Genomic DNA, 16,847 nt, shown 5'->3' on the forward strand with positions numbered 1-16,847 from the left:
CACACACTGTATGCCTGACAATATGAGTAACAGGCATAGAGACATTTCTTTAAAAAGCAAATCATCAAAAACACAGTGACAGCACAGAAAACACTAACGGATCAGTCACACTGACTAAAAATAGGCCCGTTACTACAAAAAAATTAGCGGTTGCTCGGTGACTGTGATTGGCTAGTTGTTTGCTCTGCCTCTTGGAGCAAAGGTCAATTTTATGAGGCTATCACTGTATCTAGTGGATATTCAACCCAAGATTTCTGCTTCCATACACTCAATTACACTAGAGTAAAAATAGGACAGCAAAAAAAAAAAAAGCCCTGTTGCCTGGCGACTGCATTTAATTAATCAAGGTGACCAACAGGTCACCCAGAAGTTGAACGTGCAACATCCTCAACATCTGGGTGACAGCTTTTGATCTCAAAAGATTTCACAGGTTGTTCGGTGGAAGGAAAACTGTGTCCAAACAGTTCTGGGACAACTCGGGCTGACTGCAAACATTCTCAGACAGACTGCAGAAGGTCTGCAAATAATCGCCTAATTTATAAGCCCTGAAATGCCAACAATCAGTCTCAGTCAGCCTGTGTAGTCTGCGTTTCTTTGCAGTGGGGGACTCTACTCAACTGGTTGCCAACTAAGAAAATAAATAAATAAATAAATAAAAGCATAGTTGTCGAGCACTTATGTCGTTTTGAAATTAAATTGCTGTCGCTGTTTGAGGAGAAATTCACGAGTTTCTGTTCTGGATGGGTCTGATTTTTGTGTACCTGGATGGCAATAGAGTTGTAAGCGTTAATCATCATATTGTCACAGACAGATTGCATGTAAGTGCCAACTTAAACCCCCAAAAAGACTAAGAGCAGACTGATTGCCGTCTTTAAAGCAACCACTGCAAAGGAAATGAGACTCATTGCATATAGTTGCAATAACTGCGATGTCCCAATCTCCAATCGCTATTTTCCATAGTGTGACTATAATGTAAGGTCACAAAGATGATACAAGAACAAGACAGAGGCTAGGCAATGACCTGACAGAGAGTATTTCTCCTCATGAAAACACTCTGGTAGATGCTAAATTTAATCGACATTGCTTTAAAATGAGCCTCCACAGCAAGAGGGTCTCATTTTGTTGAATCCCTTTTGCCTCATCTTGTCCCCTTCATATCGCGTCCTCTCCTCCTTCAATTACATCTTAGGGTGGAAGGACTAAAATGCAAGGAGAGGAGAGAGGAGTTGAGGAGAGGAATCCAGTATGTGCAGTTTGAGAAGGGGCAAAGAGTGAAGGAGAAAGTGCAGAGTAAATGCACAGCAGGGGGAGGGATATAAAAGCACAGGTGAACTCAGTCAACACAATAATGAGGCTGGGAAAGGATCAAGGAGGTAAGTGAAGAACACAGAAATCCACACGAGGAACTAATCTTCAAAATGAAGCTGGAAGTATAATGAAAGAAGAACCATAACTCAGTGTTTTCACACATGTGATGTTTAGTCGGTTTAAATCCAGCTCAAGGTTTGGTTTCCTTTGTGCAGATGTGAATGCGATAATCTGAGATCCCTTTGGAGGTGGTGGCCTCAGTGTGGTTCCAAACAAACTCCTGAGTGGTTCATTTGTGGCGAGAATGGGATTCAAACTCAATCGGAGACAACTAACATGTGTACGGTGATGAGGCAGAGTGCCGAACGCACACCTTCTTCCTGCTTTCACTCCTGTTAATCTTTCATCAGTCACAGCTGCCCTGTAAGCAGACTGAACACTCATGTGATCTGAAGTGATGTCTGTGTGAAAATAAACCAAAACTGCTGGGAAAACTCATCTGATTTGGACCAGAAAGAACTATAGAAAGGAAAATACTCTAATTTTGACCAAATGTTACTTTCTGCATTTATGTGCAGTTATGTCTTGATGCATTCTCAATCATCCAGGAAAGTAAATCTCCAAAAAATTGATTCTGTTCATCTGGACGTAGCGTTTTGTGGGAGAAACGTTTCGTCACTCATCCGAGTGACTTCTTCAGTCTCAGCTGACTGCAGGTTCCCCCAATCTTATAAATGACTAATGCATAATGACTGAAACCAGCCCACTGAAGGGACAATCGGCTGGGAGGTCAGTTCCTTAATCTTTAATTATGCAAATTCTCATGACCATTGATCAACAACCACTGACCAAAACCCACTGATCAGTGGCCATGAGTACTATTCACAGAGAGTTGGGGAATGGCTGCAATCACAGCATTGTAAGATGGCGAAAGATGTACCCTTAGCCCCCTCCTCGATGGCCTCCTTAACTCCGCGCTCAAACCAGCGTTCCTCCCTGTCCAGGATGTGTACATCCTCATCATTTAAAGAGTGTCCACTGGCCTGTAGGTGTAAATAGACTGCAGAGTCCTGGCCTGACGAGGTGGCTCTTCTGTGTTGTGCCATCTGCTTCGCCAGAGGTTGTTTGGTTTCCCCGATGTATAAATCCTGCCAATCCTCCTGGCACTTAACAGCGTACACTATGTTACTCTGTTTGTGTCGGGGGACCCGATCCTTGGTGAGGCCCAATTTTTGGCGCAGCGTGTTTTGGGCTTTAAAAGCCACAGAGACCCGGTGTTTAGAAAAAATGCATCTCAACTGCTCCGATACTCCTGACACATACGGGATCACTACAGGTTTTCGCTTGGGCAGCAGTATGTGCAGTTATATCAGTTTGCTGCATTAACGCAATTGCAGTGTAAATCCAGATTTTTTGTGACAACATGTAAAAGTCCCATTCAGATCACCTGAAATATACCAGAATACTTATTATACAGTGGGGTGTCGCCATACACCTTGTTAGGGAACCTTTTATTTACCCTAAGAAGTAAAAAAACAATAAAGGAGCTTCTTGGATAGCTATTTTTTTCCTTTTTCCTTTCACTCATGGTTTCTCAAAAGCAGATTCAAATACTGCCAAAGGCTTTTATTTGTTTTCTGAGAGAGTGCAGTGGTAAAACGATGACTTCCCACACAAATATAAAATAAATATAACCCATGTCTATTGAAATTTGGTTTGATAGCCAAGTCGTGAGCTGCCAGAGGGGTGAACTGAGCTGCTAGGAATTCATTATTTATTTTTAAAGTTTTTAAATGGTACCATTTAATGCATCATAGTATAAATAAGGCTACTGATACAAGAAACATGCATCACATAAATATATAAATATATCAGTATTTCTTTGTTATATACTTTGTTATATAAATTGTTATATGCTACAAAGAGACGTGCATTTAGATAGCAGAGATAATGCTCCATGCAAATGCAAGGAAAAGCTGAGATGTACAGAAAAAATGCTGCCTACAGAAAAAGGCAACACGAAACAACCACAAGTCTCTGCTGTGACCGAGCCGTGATCCCCTCTCCTCAATCTTCCTTTTTATTTTCTCTTCCTTCAGCCAAAGAGGCCTGAGTGAACTACGCGTGTAAAATAGTCAGCACTGAAGAAAAAAGCTTGATTTGAAATAAAAACACTGTAAAGTTTTTCTTTTATGTATGTGCAAAAAGTAGAAACAGAAACCAGCTTAAAGCTTAACGGCCTCTAAAATTGTAACCTCCCCTGAAACTTCCACTTCACTGCTTTTCATTTTCTATCATTATATGCGTCACTGGATGTTGGAATCTCTTGCTGATATTTAGCCCCACTTTTAAACCGTGTTTCCTGCAAAAACAAGTTATTAAGATGGCACAGCGAAAGCTGATTGGAGAGGCTGACGTGCCATCCTCATCTGCTTCTATTGTTGTCTTCAACACCTGAACCGTCAGTGAGCTCAGGCATGTTTTGTGGGGTTGGACCGGGATAAACAGACAGCTGCATCATGCTGCTGATTGCGCGAGCACGCTGTGAATACTCGGTTGATCATAATTACTGAGGGGTTGGAGAAAAATGACCACTGCGAAAGGCAGATGGGAGTGTATCCACACACCTCCCATCTCACACTCATTCATAACAGCCCTCCTGAACAACAGCCTTAAATGATTTTAATTGAAGTCGAGTTCCTTTGGGTGAGATCATTAGAATCTGTGTTCAGAAGAAGTCGTGCTTGGCATTTGTGAAAAACATCTGAATGAAAAGAAAAGAGTGTGGACTTTAAATAAGATGTGTGTACATAGCTGCACCTTCCTGTCGTGTTCAGGTCAAAACCGACCGATTTACAACTTTAAAAACTCATAAATATTGTGTTTTACATCCAATTGCCTCGAGACCTTATGACATCCTCAACACTACACACTTGAACATATAAAAGTGGTGAGCACCTCTTTTGTTAAATTTTGAGTGTTTTAATCAACTTTGTTACATCTGTGGTGTTCCCAGTCAAAAGTGACCGCCATAGAAAATGAATGGGAATCCACCCCCACCCACCGTCTGCCATCTATAATCCAGTTTTGAGATCCCTTCCCAGACGCCTTAACGCCCACTCAGGAAATCACATGATATGGTGGGGCTAGGTTGCACGAGCTCACCTGAAACCTTGGCTGATTGTGACCTACACCCGTTTTCACACCTTGGCTCATGTGATTAGGTAGAGGATCATTAAGGGGTCCTTTTGTCCCTCTTGGGGGAAACTTCCACAGGGTTTAAATCTGGGACTCTCCACCATTTGACCTTAGAACTGAAGAAGCTTCTTGGATGAGAGGTGAAACGTCTTCAAGCAACTTAGAGAAGTCCAGACGCTTTTCTTTCCAAGCTCCTTAGACTTTAGATCTACTGTAAATTTACACCAACGAGTCTGAGTTACTTTTATATTCAAACAGCAACATACATGCCTGGCAAATGATGTCAGCACAGAAGTGCAATTCTAGCAAAATATAAGAGCTAATACAAGACTTCTGCACAGTACTGTATGTGTTAAATTTGAGCGCAAACACTAGCTAGAGATGTAATCATTTCACTTTCTTTAGCTTTAGCGTTTTTGTTATTACATGACAGTGAAACCAAAACTTAGTGCCAAACTACCTAAACAAAAAGAAAGCATTAAAACTTGAGTCTTATTTGTGTTGTCTTGGTGTGAAAGGTTATTGCTGATGTGTGGGAAGATATAAATAAGTCGAAGAAGTCAAAAATAAAAAACAGTTGGAGAATCATTGTGAGTTTAATGCAGGTTTTTTTTGTCTTTGCAGACATCACTGACATTTTAAGCACATTCGCTAAAACTGATTTTGATAAGACTGGTAAGTAGCTAATAAAATAACAATCCCCTGTCACTGATGTTGTGATCCAACAAGTCAGTTTCATCTTTTTTGAATGACGCCTAAGAACTAAGAACATACGTCTATTTTGAGTGTGTGTTCTCCAAGCTGTATGTCCCACATGGCTGCTTGTTTTTCTGCAGTGCTATCAGCCTCTTCATCACTGGGGCATATGTCTTCATTACCATATCTGACTGGCCCGCTAACACGCAGGTGGAGGAAGCATCAATCACCAGGAGCAGCAGATAACAGAATGGATGGGAGAGAAGCATTGATTGAATCCTTGGGGGGCTAAACCAAAGTCATGTTAAAGAAGGGGGTTAATGCTTCAAGGGCCACTTGAGGTGGTTGCACTCTGGTTACATTCCTATATAAAATCAAGCTTGTCTAGCTCCTGTGACATCAAGCAGTTTAATCTGATTCCTGCAGCATCTGTTTCACTATTTGTGGAGGATTTTCTAGATTTCAATTTTAAATCTACAAGTTTCTGGCCAGACTCTAATATTTAAGTGACTAATGTGAATTTCCGAGTATGCAGTTGCTAACAGAGTTGCAATTGTTGACAGTTTATCAGTTAATTGCCACATTATCACAAACAGATTCCATATAATTGCCAACTTGATCCTATTCAATCACAAACTGATACCAGACTCTGTCTTATTACCATTTTATTGCAGTTTTGATGCACTAAAGTTACTTTGAAGACAACAATGAGTTGCAAGTGGTCACAGCCACTGTTTTCCTGAGTGTGAAGCATCATTGTTTGTTTTTTTGTTTTTTTTAAAGTGAATATAAATATAAATAATCGTTAGATCACAACCAATCCAATGCATTTCAAATAAATCTAACTTCCCTTTTGGGTTGCAACCAGGTTGCGCATTTTTCCTATGCACAATCTGATTGTAGAGATTATTACAGATGTGCAAAGCCAGCTACTTAATTGACTATTACTGATAAGCTTTTTAAGAAAAGTAGTAGAACTTCAGTTGAGAAAAGGTAGATTAAAAAAAACTAACTCAGATACAATTATGTGAATAACACTGATTCTGTCAGGGATCCTGGGTCTGAGCGACCCAGGATCCCTGAGCAGTTATGGACTGGTTATATTATATGTATTTTTGGTGTTGCTGCCCCTCTTCTCCATGTTTGTAGATATGAGTGTGTGTGTGGGTGGGTGCAGGTGTGTCTGAACTCTTGTTTACAGGCGCCTTCAGGCCTGGTGGGTGTGGCCCTGCTAGAGGACTGGCCACACCCGAAGCCACACACCTGCTGCTGATCAGGGCTTGTCGGGAGAGCTACTTAGGAGAGTCTTGGCGCTCCCACCGACGCAGGATCATTACGTTAGACTCCCAAGTCCGTGTGTGTGTTTAGGAAGTGCAGATCGTGTGTGTGCCCGCGGGGTCAGTGTTTAACGGCTGCCTCTATTTTGTTCCTACAGGAGGAACGTGGAGAGGAAGGGCAGCATGCACAGGGTGTACAGAGTCACGACAGCGGGGAGCACGAACACGGACGCCACTGGAAGACACACGCGGGAGCCTTGGGGAGCACGGGGATTAATTGTGCATCTATATTTACCACACTTTAAATAAACGCACTGTCTACACACAGAGCTCCGCGCCTGGGTCCTCCTTTCCCACATCTCCACAGTCTGCCAGCCAGACCGTGACAGATTCATGATATGTAACAGCATCCTGCATTTAAAGATGGAATTTACTTTCAGTCAGTAAACTGGTTGACCTTTGACTATAGTGTAGTCATTCACCACATTGGTTTACATGCTTCTGTCTTTGTTTTCTAGGCGTTCACCTTTAACTAGTTGACTTGATTCTTTAAGCACCAGTGTGCATCTACAGAAGAACAGGCCAAATACAGACAAAGCATTCAACATTCACTCAGGATTAGATTTGTTGTTCCAAAGAAACGGAATCAGAGGGAGCTCAGAGGATGTGAGCCAGGGTTGGTGATCGTTTCAGTCGGGGATCACTGGGATTGGACGCACGAGGGATAAAGTAGGCATTGATTAGCAGGGACTGGTTGGGATCTGGGCTCATTTCATTGGCTTACCTTTTTGTATCTGGGGACAGGAAGCTGTTTTGTTCCAGAAAACATAAAGCACCAAGACACAGAGTCGATGACAGCATGCAAAAGAGTAAGGTGGAGAAGAAAAAAAAGAAAACATTGATCATATGAAATTAAAGTTATAGGTGACAAAAAAACAAAAACGTGCAAACAACAGAGGAGAAAAACAAAAACAAAGCAGTCTGCAGTGTTTCAGAAAGATTTTTTGGTTTACACAGCTCAGAGCGCTGCTGAAATGCCAAATGTGGAAACAGTCTGAGTGGAAAATAAATGATTAAAGCAATAGTGGCTTTGAATGGCCTGTTGATACAGTGAATATAATTGAAAATCCATTAATTTATTTGTTTATATTTGGCTATGTTAATTGGATTTGAGACAATAGTTAGTGACAGTTTGAGACAAGTCTGAGTTACGCAAACAGCTCTGTGTTGTTGTGCTGCTGGAGACTTTAACACAACAGCTCACACAGTATCCAGATCATAGTAGAGAAAAATAGGATTTCAACACATGCAACATGAAAACACGTCCATATGGTGAGAGGGACACCTTCAGTGGCACTCATGGCTGTTTCTCACAGTCAGGAGTTAAAGTGGGCTGGAACTATTTAAGACTATGTTATTAATAAGTAAATAAGTCTGAGCGGTTGATTCATGCTCTGTAATTTAAGTGAGTTTATTTTTCAGCTCATTTCTTTTCTGGCGTGGCTCTTTTGTGAGCGGGTCACTCATTTCATAACCCCTCATTAATGCCGCTGTTGTGACAAGGTCTGTTTGATCGTTTGCTAACCTAACCAGCAAGACTTTTGTGCCTCAACAAAAAAACCAAGGAAGGATTTCACAACACCCTGGATGAAAATGTGCTGCACTTTCTATCTGCTACCGCTGGACATGCCTTCCAGTCAATACTATGGGCACACTCAACCCATAATCCTCCTAAAAGACATGCATTCTCACATTTTGATTCTCATCCCTGTCATGCATTCATATGTGCAGGTCGATGAAGTGGGATCACTAAAACAAAAGATTAGGATATCTTTGTTTTGCTAGCTACTGACACAGAGCTATATTCCTAGTTAGAGAGAACACGTTCAATATGAACAGGTGATCGCTTCATTGTCAGACATGACAAAAAGAAAGTTTGTTTAGTTACAAATTTGTTAATTTAGTTTAGTTAAGTCAAAGTTAAAAGATCACCCTGAAAAGGTATCTTGTTAATTCATGTTGTTAAATGTACTTGACATTAAAGAATGTGTTAGTTAAAAGCTGTGTGAGAATCCTGGACACTGCAATTAGAGCAGGCTGCAGAACCAAGCTGCTTACAGTATTTTGGTGACTCTTGTAGTAATAACATGGCACTTTGATGGGGTAGGACATATTCACTGTTTGTTTAAGAGTAGCAGTTACCAGCTTGAATTCAAACTTGCATTGAAAAGCATGGCATGAAATAGGAGTATGATTAATCTGATAACAATCTTAATATTGCTCCACAGAGAACAAATAAATCTATCCAAGCTCACAGTAAGTAAAAGTTGCTTCTTTGTTTGCTTGTTTGTTTCTTTGGCCAGAGCTGGGATCTGGTTAGCTAAGGTATGTATGGACACCTACCCTGGGTATTCCTAAGCTGTTTACCACAGGACATTTTTAAGCTTAAAAGGAGCAGAAATGTAAAAGCAACATATTATGCTCTAACTTGTGTTTTGACTCTGGGTATCTTTGTACGATGAGCCCTCGTTCCTGTATAAAGACACCATATCAAATCTGCATATCCACCAGCTGCATTGAACAGTCTTTTCTTTTGAGGTTTTGCAGATTCTGTGTCCACTAACTAGGTTTCATTGACTTGTCAGCATGATGACAATATTGGATCAGTCGGTGAACCCTTGGCAGCCACCTGTAGCTCTGCAAAATGTGTACTCCCCAACCAGTTGGCAAAACCCTCTTTGTGATGGGTTTGACATATTGCATATTGCTACGGCAGCAGTGTGAATGGATGTGATGGACTTGTCTACAAACACGGTCCAGCTACTCTGTTAGCTGTTGTGAAATGTGAAAGGTGCCACACACACCGAAAATAGAGGAGGTTCAGTTTCAAAGTAAAAGCTGCACCTTTTAAACATGTTAACATGTTCACTGGAGCGCTGAGGCACAGCTTTTACTTTGAAAGTTAACATTTTCAATTCTGGTTTGCACTTTTTCAAGTTGCAATGTCGCTCATAGTTAGTATGTATTTGCAGACAATCAATAAGCATTAGTCTCTCCCTTCAGAGGCAGATTGTAGTTTACTTTTTAAATATTAGTGCATATTTCATGATTTTGATTATGGATGCATTGAGTAAGGATATAATTCTGAACATCAAGAAGGCATGCTGCAACCTCCTGTTTTCAGTCATTACGTTAAGCTAAGGTATTTATCTCCTGGCTCCTAATTTATACTTAACAGAAAGAAGACTGATATTAATCTTTGGGGGGTTATTCTAAGTTATTCTAAGGATGATGACGCACAAACAATAAATGACCTTAAAAGCCTTCATTGACAAATAACATTTATAATTTATCATTTAGCTAGCAGACACTTGCGGTCTAAGGCTTTACAGCACCAGATATGAATAACAATTGATTTTGCTGCAGCCATGATATAGCAGCTTCTTACTCCATCCTTTCTGAATAGTCTTGTGGGAATGTCTGCCGGACACTTTATCAATATTTACAGCTGAAATATGACAAGTTGAAAAGTACGAAATGAATAATTTCTCTAATGTTTCTGATGTTCCTCCGTTTACTGTGATGTGGGGAATAAAAATGAAGACAAGTTGTTTCATAAACCCTTATTATGTAAAAGCTGTGACATGAAAACAGTTGCAATTATTGATAATGAATTTTTGAAAAAGACCAAAAATATCTCTAAGAAACCAAGTGTGTGTGTGCTCTCACATGAGTGTGTGTACTAGGAAATAAAAGGAGTCTCTGCAGCAGAAAGAAGAGACTGGAAGATTATGTGGAGTGTTAATGTAGGTTTTAGTGTAGGTCGTGGTAAATTAGCAGGTCTGGGTTTTGCAACTGCATTGTAAGACAATGTGAGGCTCACTGATAAGTGCAAAAAACTCCAGAAAAATCACCAACTGTGTTTCTTCCTCACAGTGATGTGAAAATGATTCAGCAGCTTGTAAAACCACCTTGAGCAGCAGTAACCCGAAGTCATCATTTTCTTTATGACTTTATCAGTTTCTCACATTGTTGCTGAATGACTGGAAGGTACCCAGGCTGCAAATCAAGCCCTCCACCACTGTGCTGTGTTTTCACCAAAAATGCCACTGTCCACATTTAGCTGACATGTGGAGTCTTTATAAGGAGATTGGAGGGGTTGTGTTGGCGTAATTTGCAGCTAGCATGCCATGGTGCACATCCCATTTGGACCTTTAAAACACACTGCACACACAGCGGTAACCCTGATCACTGACAAGTGATGACCTAGGAGTGACCGATCAGTTTCCCTGAGAGTGATTGGCCACTCAGTGCATCACGGCACACTCCAGAAAGGACACCTTGTTTGCAACTGAACCATGCGAGTGTCATGTCTGAGTGGAGTAGGCAGGAATGGTGGACCCAAAGTGCAGACTCACAGAGGCAAAAAGGTGAACTCAAATGCAGCTTTATTGCTGGATAGCAAAAAAACAAACAACTGGCTAAACTGAGAATACAGACAACTAAACAGGCAGGCTGATGGAACACACAGTATGGGATGAGGGAGATCACAACATACACAGCAAATTCAAAAGTGTTAAATGTTTTGGTGTTAGTAGTCTTCTTGCAAAAGTAGAGTTAATTTTACTCTAAGCAGAGTCACATTCTTTTAATGTAACTCTGAGGTGTAAAATGATAGTAGTTAAAACCGAGTGTTAAAAATGAGTGTTTCTATTTCAAATCTGGAGGTGTTACAATGGAAACATTAACTCTTGACCTCTTAACTCTGAACTCCTACAGGGGCTATGACACCAACAGAGTAAATTCACAGACTCCGCCCCCAGCACCATAGGCTCCAATCGAAGCTGAAGTGAAGCAGTTTCAGAACATTTTGCTCTACATATTTGAGTTGTTTGCCATGCTTGGTAAGTCATTTTTTCAAAGATTGTTTCAATTATTATTATTATTAGCAAAACTGAAGAACTAGAAATCACAGAGCAAAGAGCTAGAGCAAGAAATACAAAACTAAATAATAGACACACTAAGTCACCGTCTGTAGACAAACAGGTTTGTTCCCTAACACCGAGTGCCTTTGACATAGTGGTTTAAATTGGCATCCCAATAATGAGAACAGGCTACATCTGTCCAGTTAATTATTCTCTATTTTTACTCCTTTTTATTGTAATTTTAGCGTATTTACATTTTAAAATGGTTCACAGAAACACCAGGATAACATTATGTGTAAGCTGAGATAATAGTTGTATCTCTAAAAAAGAAACAAAACACATAAATTTGTATTGCACAGGAGGAGGTCGGCTTAGACCTGGGAAACCCCGACTGACGATGCTTTCAGTATTTATTTATTCTCCACCACTGTTTCGAAACACACTTCAGTAACAAATTCCTTAATTTCCTAGATTTTTGTGGGGTTTTTTTTGCAAGTGCAGGATTTGAAACAGGATTTAAATCTACGCTTTGACTACACTTCCTTGCTGAGTGAATTGGAGTGTTGTGAAATTTGTGATCCTCTGACTTTTCATCTAACTATGGATTTTGTTCGATGATGCGCTCAGACTCACTGTGTGTCTTTCTCATGCCTGGGAAAAGATGATCTCAAAAGATGATCCAAACACACACACACACACACACACACACACACACACACACACACACACACACACCATATCCAAATACAGGCTAACTAAAAGAGTGGGCCCCAACACTGAAATTCAATCATACAAGAGATATGCCATCATTCCCCACTTTAATGTGTTAAAGTTGTCCACCTGATGCTCTGATTCCAAGGCGGCCGCTGTGTCTCCCTCCCTTTCATCTAGCCTGTTCGACCCTGCTCTGTGCAGGCTGAGACTTGTCTCTCCACTCTTCCTTCACACTTTACCTCTTTTCCCTTTATCTCTGACTTTTGGCTGACTGTTTTCTAGTGTGAGAGAAACTGACTAGATGTAGATTGCTGACAAAGTAAACCATTCTCTGCAAATATTAAAGGGGGAATATACTACTGTTTCAAAACAAGAAAAATGAGGAAGTCTTACAGAAGTGCAAGCATGACTAGCGGTTCTTTAATATACAACAAAAGCAGGAGAAATATATTTTCTTTAAACCCTCTGTGCTTTCTAAACAATATGCATTTGCAATAACTTGCAATACCGCTCTGAGTGACTCGAGGAATATGATGTACCGTGAAAATAACACTGATGGCAAAGATTTGATAAAGCAGTACAGCAACCCAGAGATGAAGCCAGCAGTGAAGAAAGCAAACAGCCCCTTTTGGCTATAGTAACCTTTCCATGAAAGCAGGTTTTCAAGAACTCTGGAAATCCAGTTCCTGCAGGAACCTACACATGCACTTTGCTTGGTTAAAAGGATGGGGACAAAATATTGCACTGAAGTTTGATTTGGTATGTGCAACATTCTTTCAGATGGCAAATTGGATGCTGCTATCTATATGAAGTCGAGAAGAATCTGCAGCAAATCTGAGGACAATCTGACCGGCATTTCCTACCATGTGCCAAATCTTCGGACAGATGGATAGACAAGCTGATAGACCGCCTGGTATGACGTGCTACTACAAAGACAAAAAGGAACAAAGGCGTTGATTCATTTTTAAACTCTGAACATGTGTGGCTCGTGTTGTGCTTTGCCCATGGGCCTGCAGATCATTCTAGCAGGCAACGAGGTGCAAGAACCTTTTAGATCTGAAAGAAATAACCCAGATCAACTGTGACTGTTACCTGCTAAGATAATAAATTGGAAGAGTCAGGTGTGAGTGGAAGCACTAAGAAGCAGTGATTGTGGATTCCAGCAGCCGTCCGGCCTGCTGTGTCTGAAGTCGGGGAGATCAAAAGCTGAAACAGCACTCAGTTTTCAGGTGCTAATAGATTGTTTCTCATATTCAGCGAAGTATAATCAAAAAGTATAATCATCTCTTCTAAAAAAATAAAGGCTATGAGAGACTTTTGAACAAACAAGCAATTCGTTTTTACAAGTATTGTAAGGACATAAAAGTTGAGGGGCCAGCTAAGGGGGCAGGGCTATATAGGAGGTGGGCAGTTGCCCCCCCCCCCCCCCCCTTGCCCCACTGTAGAGCCACCCCTGATTTGATTACACAACTAATGCATTGTCACATACTTTTATTTAGCTTCTGTGCTTTTCCAGTACACAAAATAATGTTGTAAAATGTGATATGTTATAGAATAATTAAAGTTTCAGTTCAATTCAGTTTTATAGTGCCAATCTACAATAGCAGTTGCCTTAAGGTGGTTTATATAGTAAAGTAAAGACCTTACAAAAATATAGAGAAACAGAGAAAACCCCAACAATCATATGACCCCTATGGGCAAGCACTTTAGCAAGAGTGGGAAGGAAACACTCATGAAACTGTGAAAGACAAATTATTTGTCTATTATTATGTTATAATATTATAAGTGCTCTCTTACACGAGGGCAGTAAGAACTTAAAAAGATGTTTAAAATGGCACTTTTATAACATTACCGCATCTTATTTTAGGCAAAGTAGATGTACTAAAATGTTAATATAAATAAAAACGCCTGTTCTGAATTCTAAGTGTAACATTACCCAGTCTGCCTCTGCTGGAACTAGTCAAACAATAGTGGTCAGATGTAGTCAGCATTAGAGAAAACACGATACCAAAAACTTAGTAGTAGGTACCCATATGAGTAGACGATTCTTAATAATATGTTTATCTCAAGTATTTAAACAAAAACTGCTTTATCAGAAAGTTATATTAAATTACTGACATCTTCATGGGTCATTTATTTAAAATGTTAGAATTATATTTTGTTGATAGGACACAGTGATTTTATTAGTCAGAGTTAAAGCGGCGCTATCTCGGCAGCTGAACTAACTGCCATCTTCCATATGTAGTTTCTACAGCACCATTTGTAGTTTTTTTTCATGGGCTTGCAGGCTTCCTTCTGTTTTTGTTCAGCATGTAAGGACCAGAACATTTGTAGGCGTATATTGGCCCCTTCAGTTCTGGTAGAATAGCTGCTTCAGTACTTATACTGCCTATGATGGTATGGTACCACAGAAAAACAATTCTTGTTGTGTTTTCAGAATATCGAATGGAACTGTGAGTATCAGTTCTGGTGACATCCTGTAGTCAGTGTTGTAGTATGATATATTTTAACCCAAATCAGTCTGTTTTACCAGAACTTACCATTCAACTGGATGCTTAAATGTAACCAAGCAGTGTCTGAAAATGAAAGTAGTAATAAAAACATCTCGACATCTGAAAACAGATTTGTTCTGTATACATCCTCACTACAGGAGGTAGAGTTTCAAATATGGATGGAAACAGTCACATATTTTGGGTGGGCACTGACATTCTACCTCTTCTACTGTTTAGGCTGTCGACGTGTTGGTATGAACTTCTTCTGAGGAGGAAATTTACAATCTCAAATACCAAAGTAAGACACAAAAATTGCACATTTCCTTTGTGGCTTTAAAAGTAGTGACCTTACTGAGCTTTATCAGTATCAACTAGCTGTAAAACAAAGAGCATCTCTATTGATGGCCAAGGTCTCGGAGATGAAAACTGAGTCATTCTGTGCCATTTGCTAAAGTCTCACCAGGGGTGATGGAAATGAAACACTCCAAAGAAAGAGATTTAGAGAACTTATTTGTCAGTACTTGAGTCATCATGATGCCACACATTCTGACTGCTTCAGCCAACAACCATGTAGAGGAAGAACTCCCAGCTCTGAGCTATTTTTGTCTTTCTGGCCATCTACATGTATGCACTCTCTTATAATGCATTAAAGCCCAAGGAGGCTAAATTAATTTATTTCTCTCAAGTGAGATAATGGATGTGTTCTGATGCACTTGGCTTAGTAAGCTTCCTGGGATGCTGGTTCTGCTGAGGGAAGGAAAGGAGAGAAGTTAACGATGTAAGACCTAAAACTTAATAGCTTCTTTCACAAATGTTAAAGCCTGATCCTGTGATGTTGTAGCCCACCACTGCACTGATAATGTACAGTAATGGTGAACTCCCGTCAGATCAGGCGATAACCTTTTTAGTGAATCTCCCACGAGTCACGTTTTTTAATTACCTGTGCATCTGCAAGCTGCTTTGCAACCCATCACAACCCCAGTTCCTTCATTTTGTGTTGTGTACTCGCTGATTCGTGTACTGGCTGTTGTCACTGACACGTGCTAGTGTAGCATTTAGCTTGCTTCAGTACGCTTCTCATGCTGTTTACACACATATCTTCCCCTGTTTCCGCAAACTCAAGTATATTGCTTCCACCTTGTACCAAGTTGGACTTCTCATGAGCCATATAAGGAATCCACTATGTATTGTTTTTACCTCAAAAACAGGATTTGCAGCACTTACAATGCAAAACTTCTTGAGGATGGGACAAAAGGTTAAGTTATTGTGTTGTCACATTATAAAAAACATGAAAAATGAGCAAAACATTTTAATAAAGCCTACTAACACCCCTGATAAATATACAGTTATGGAATGGCTATCATATACTTACATAAACCTTAATGAGGAACTGATCAATATAACATTACACAATCCAGTCCCATAAAATAATTATTTCCCCGCCCTTTAGCTCCTGGCTGTTGACATTTATGTCTGCAAAAATGACCCAAAATAAATCTTCAACAGTTCCACAACTCAAAGGCCAAACTGGTGTATGAATATGTTTTCTACAACGGCTGTGTCTTATTCGAGAGACTATGGTCGTCACCCTGCACTGCGCAAACCTAAATCCAAAATTTCACTGTAGCAAGCATGTTAGTTTTTCCACCCCTTCTCCCAAAGACCCAATCACCAGCTTAACCTGCAGTAATACAAGCCAATCATGCTGTCTCAGCCATTAAAGAAGCTTTAATGTTAGCTGTGTCCCAAAACCTAGGCCGCATCCATCCAAGGACCCTGCCCTCGCAGTCTATGTGGGCGGGGTCCTTCGAAGACCAAGAAGGGTGGAAGTGAGCGGCTGTAAAATTGGACAGTCTAGCCTTCAGATTTGCGTCACCAGGTGTCTCGGTGGAGTTTAATAAACTCAGCCGTCTGCTCCTTGCTATCTAAAATATAACAGGACACCGGCGTAAAGTCTCGAACATCTCGCACTTCTGTTTAATCGGTTTTCTGTTCAACATTTATTCAGCTGTGTGAAAACTATAACTTTAATCTCAGCCAAACCGATTTACTGAGGAACAAATAAAACACTGAAAAAAGCCAAACAATAACATTTGTAATTATCTAAGTGACTTATATATCATGTTTAACCTGAGTAGAAAAAGACTGCGGGGGGTCTGAAAATGACGTCCCGGGAGTCCCGTGTTCTCGGCGGCTATAGTGAGCCTTGACCATCCAGACGTCTCTGAAAACGTCGG

At 40.4% G+C, this 16,847-nt stretch overlaps 1 protein-coding gene across 2 annotated transcripts in view; it reads right to left on the minus strand.

Moving 5' to 3' along the window:
* The window catches only part of doc2b (double C2-like domains, beta), a 190,159-nt gene that overhangs the window by 75,169 nt on the left and 98,143 nt on the right, over nt 1–16,847 (minus strand). The window contains exon 3 of one of the 2 annotated variants that reach the window (XM_085289800.1): nt 7,264–7,287. The exons of the other annotated variant lie outside the window; for it this stretch is intronic. Coding sequence (XP_085145926.1) covers nt 7,264–7,287 — 24 coding nt within the window. The remainder of the gene's footprint in view (nt 1–7,263; nt 7,288–16,847) is intronic. 2 annotated transcript variants of the gene reach the window in all.

The sequence above is a fragment of the Mchenga conophoros genome, linkage group LG10, assembly GCF_057382185.1.
Source record: "Mchenga conophoros isolate Kocher_MC1m ecotype Shallow Benthic linkage group LG10, M_conophoros_male_GT1.1, whole genome shotgun sequence".
NCBI lineage: Eukaryota > Metazoa > Chordata > Actinopteri > Cichliformes > Cichlidae > Mchenga > Mchenga conophoros.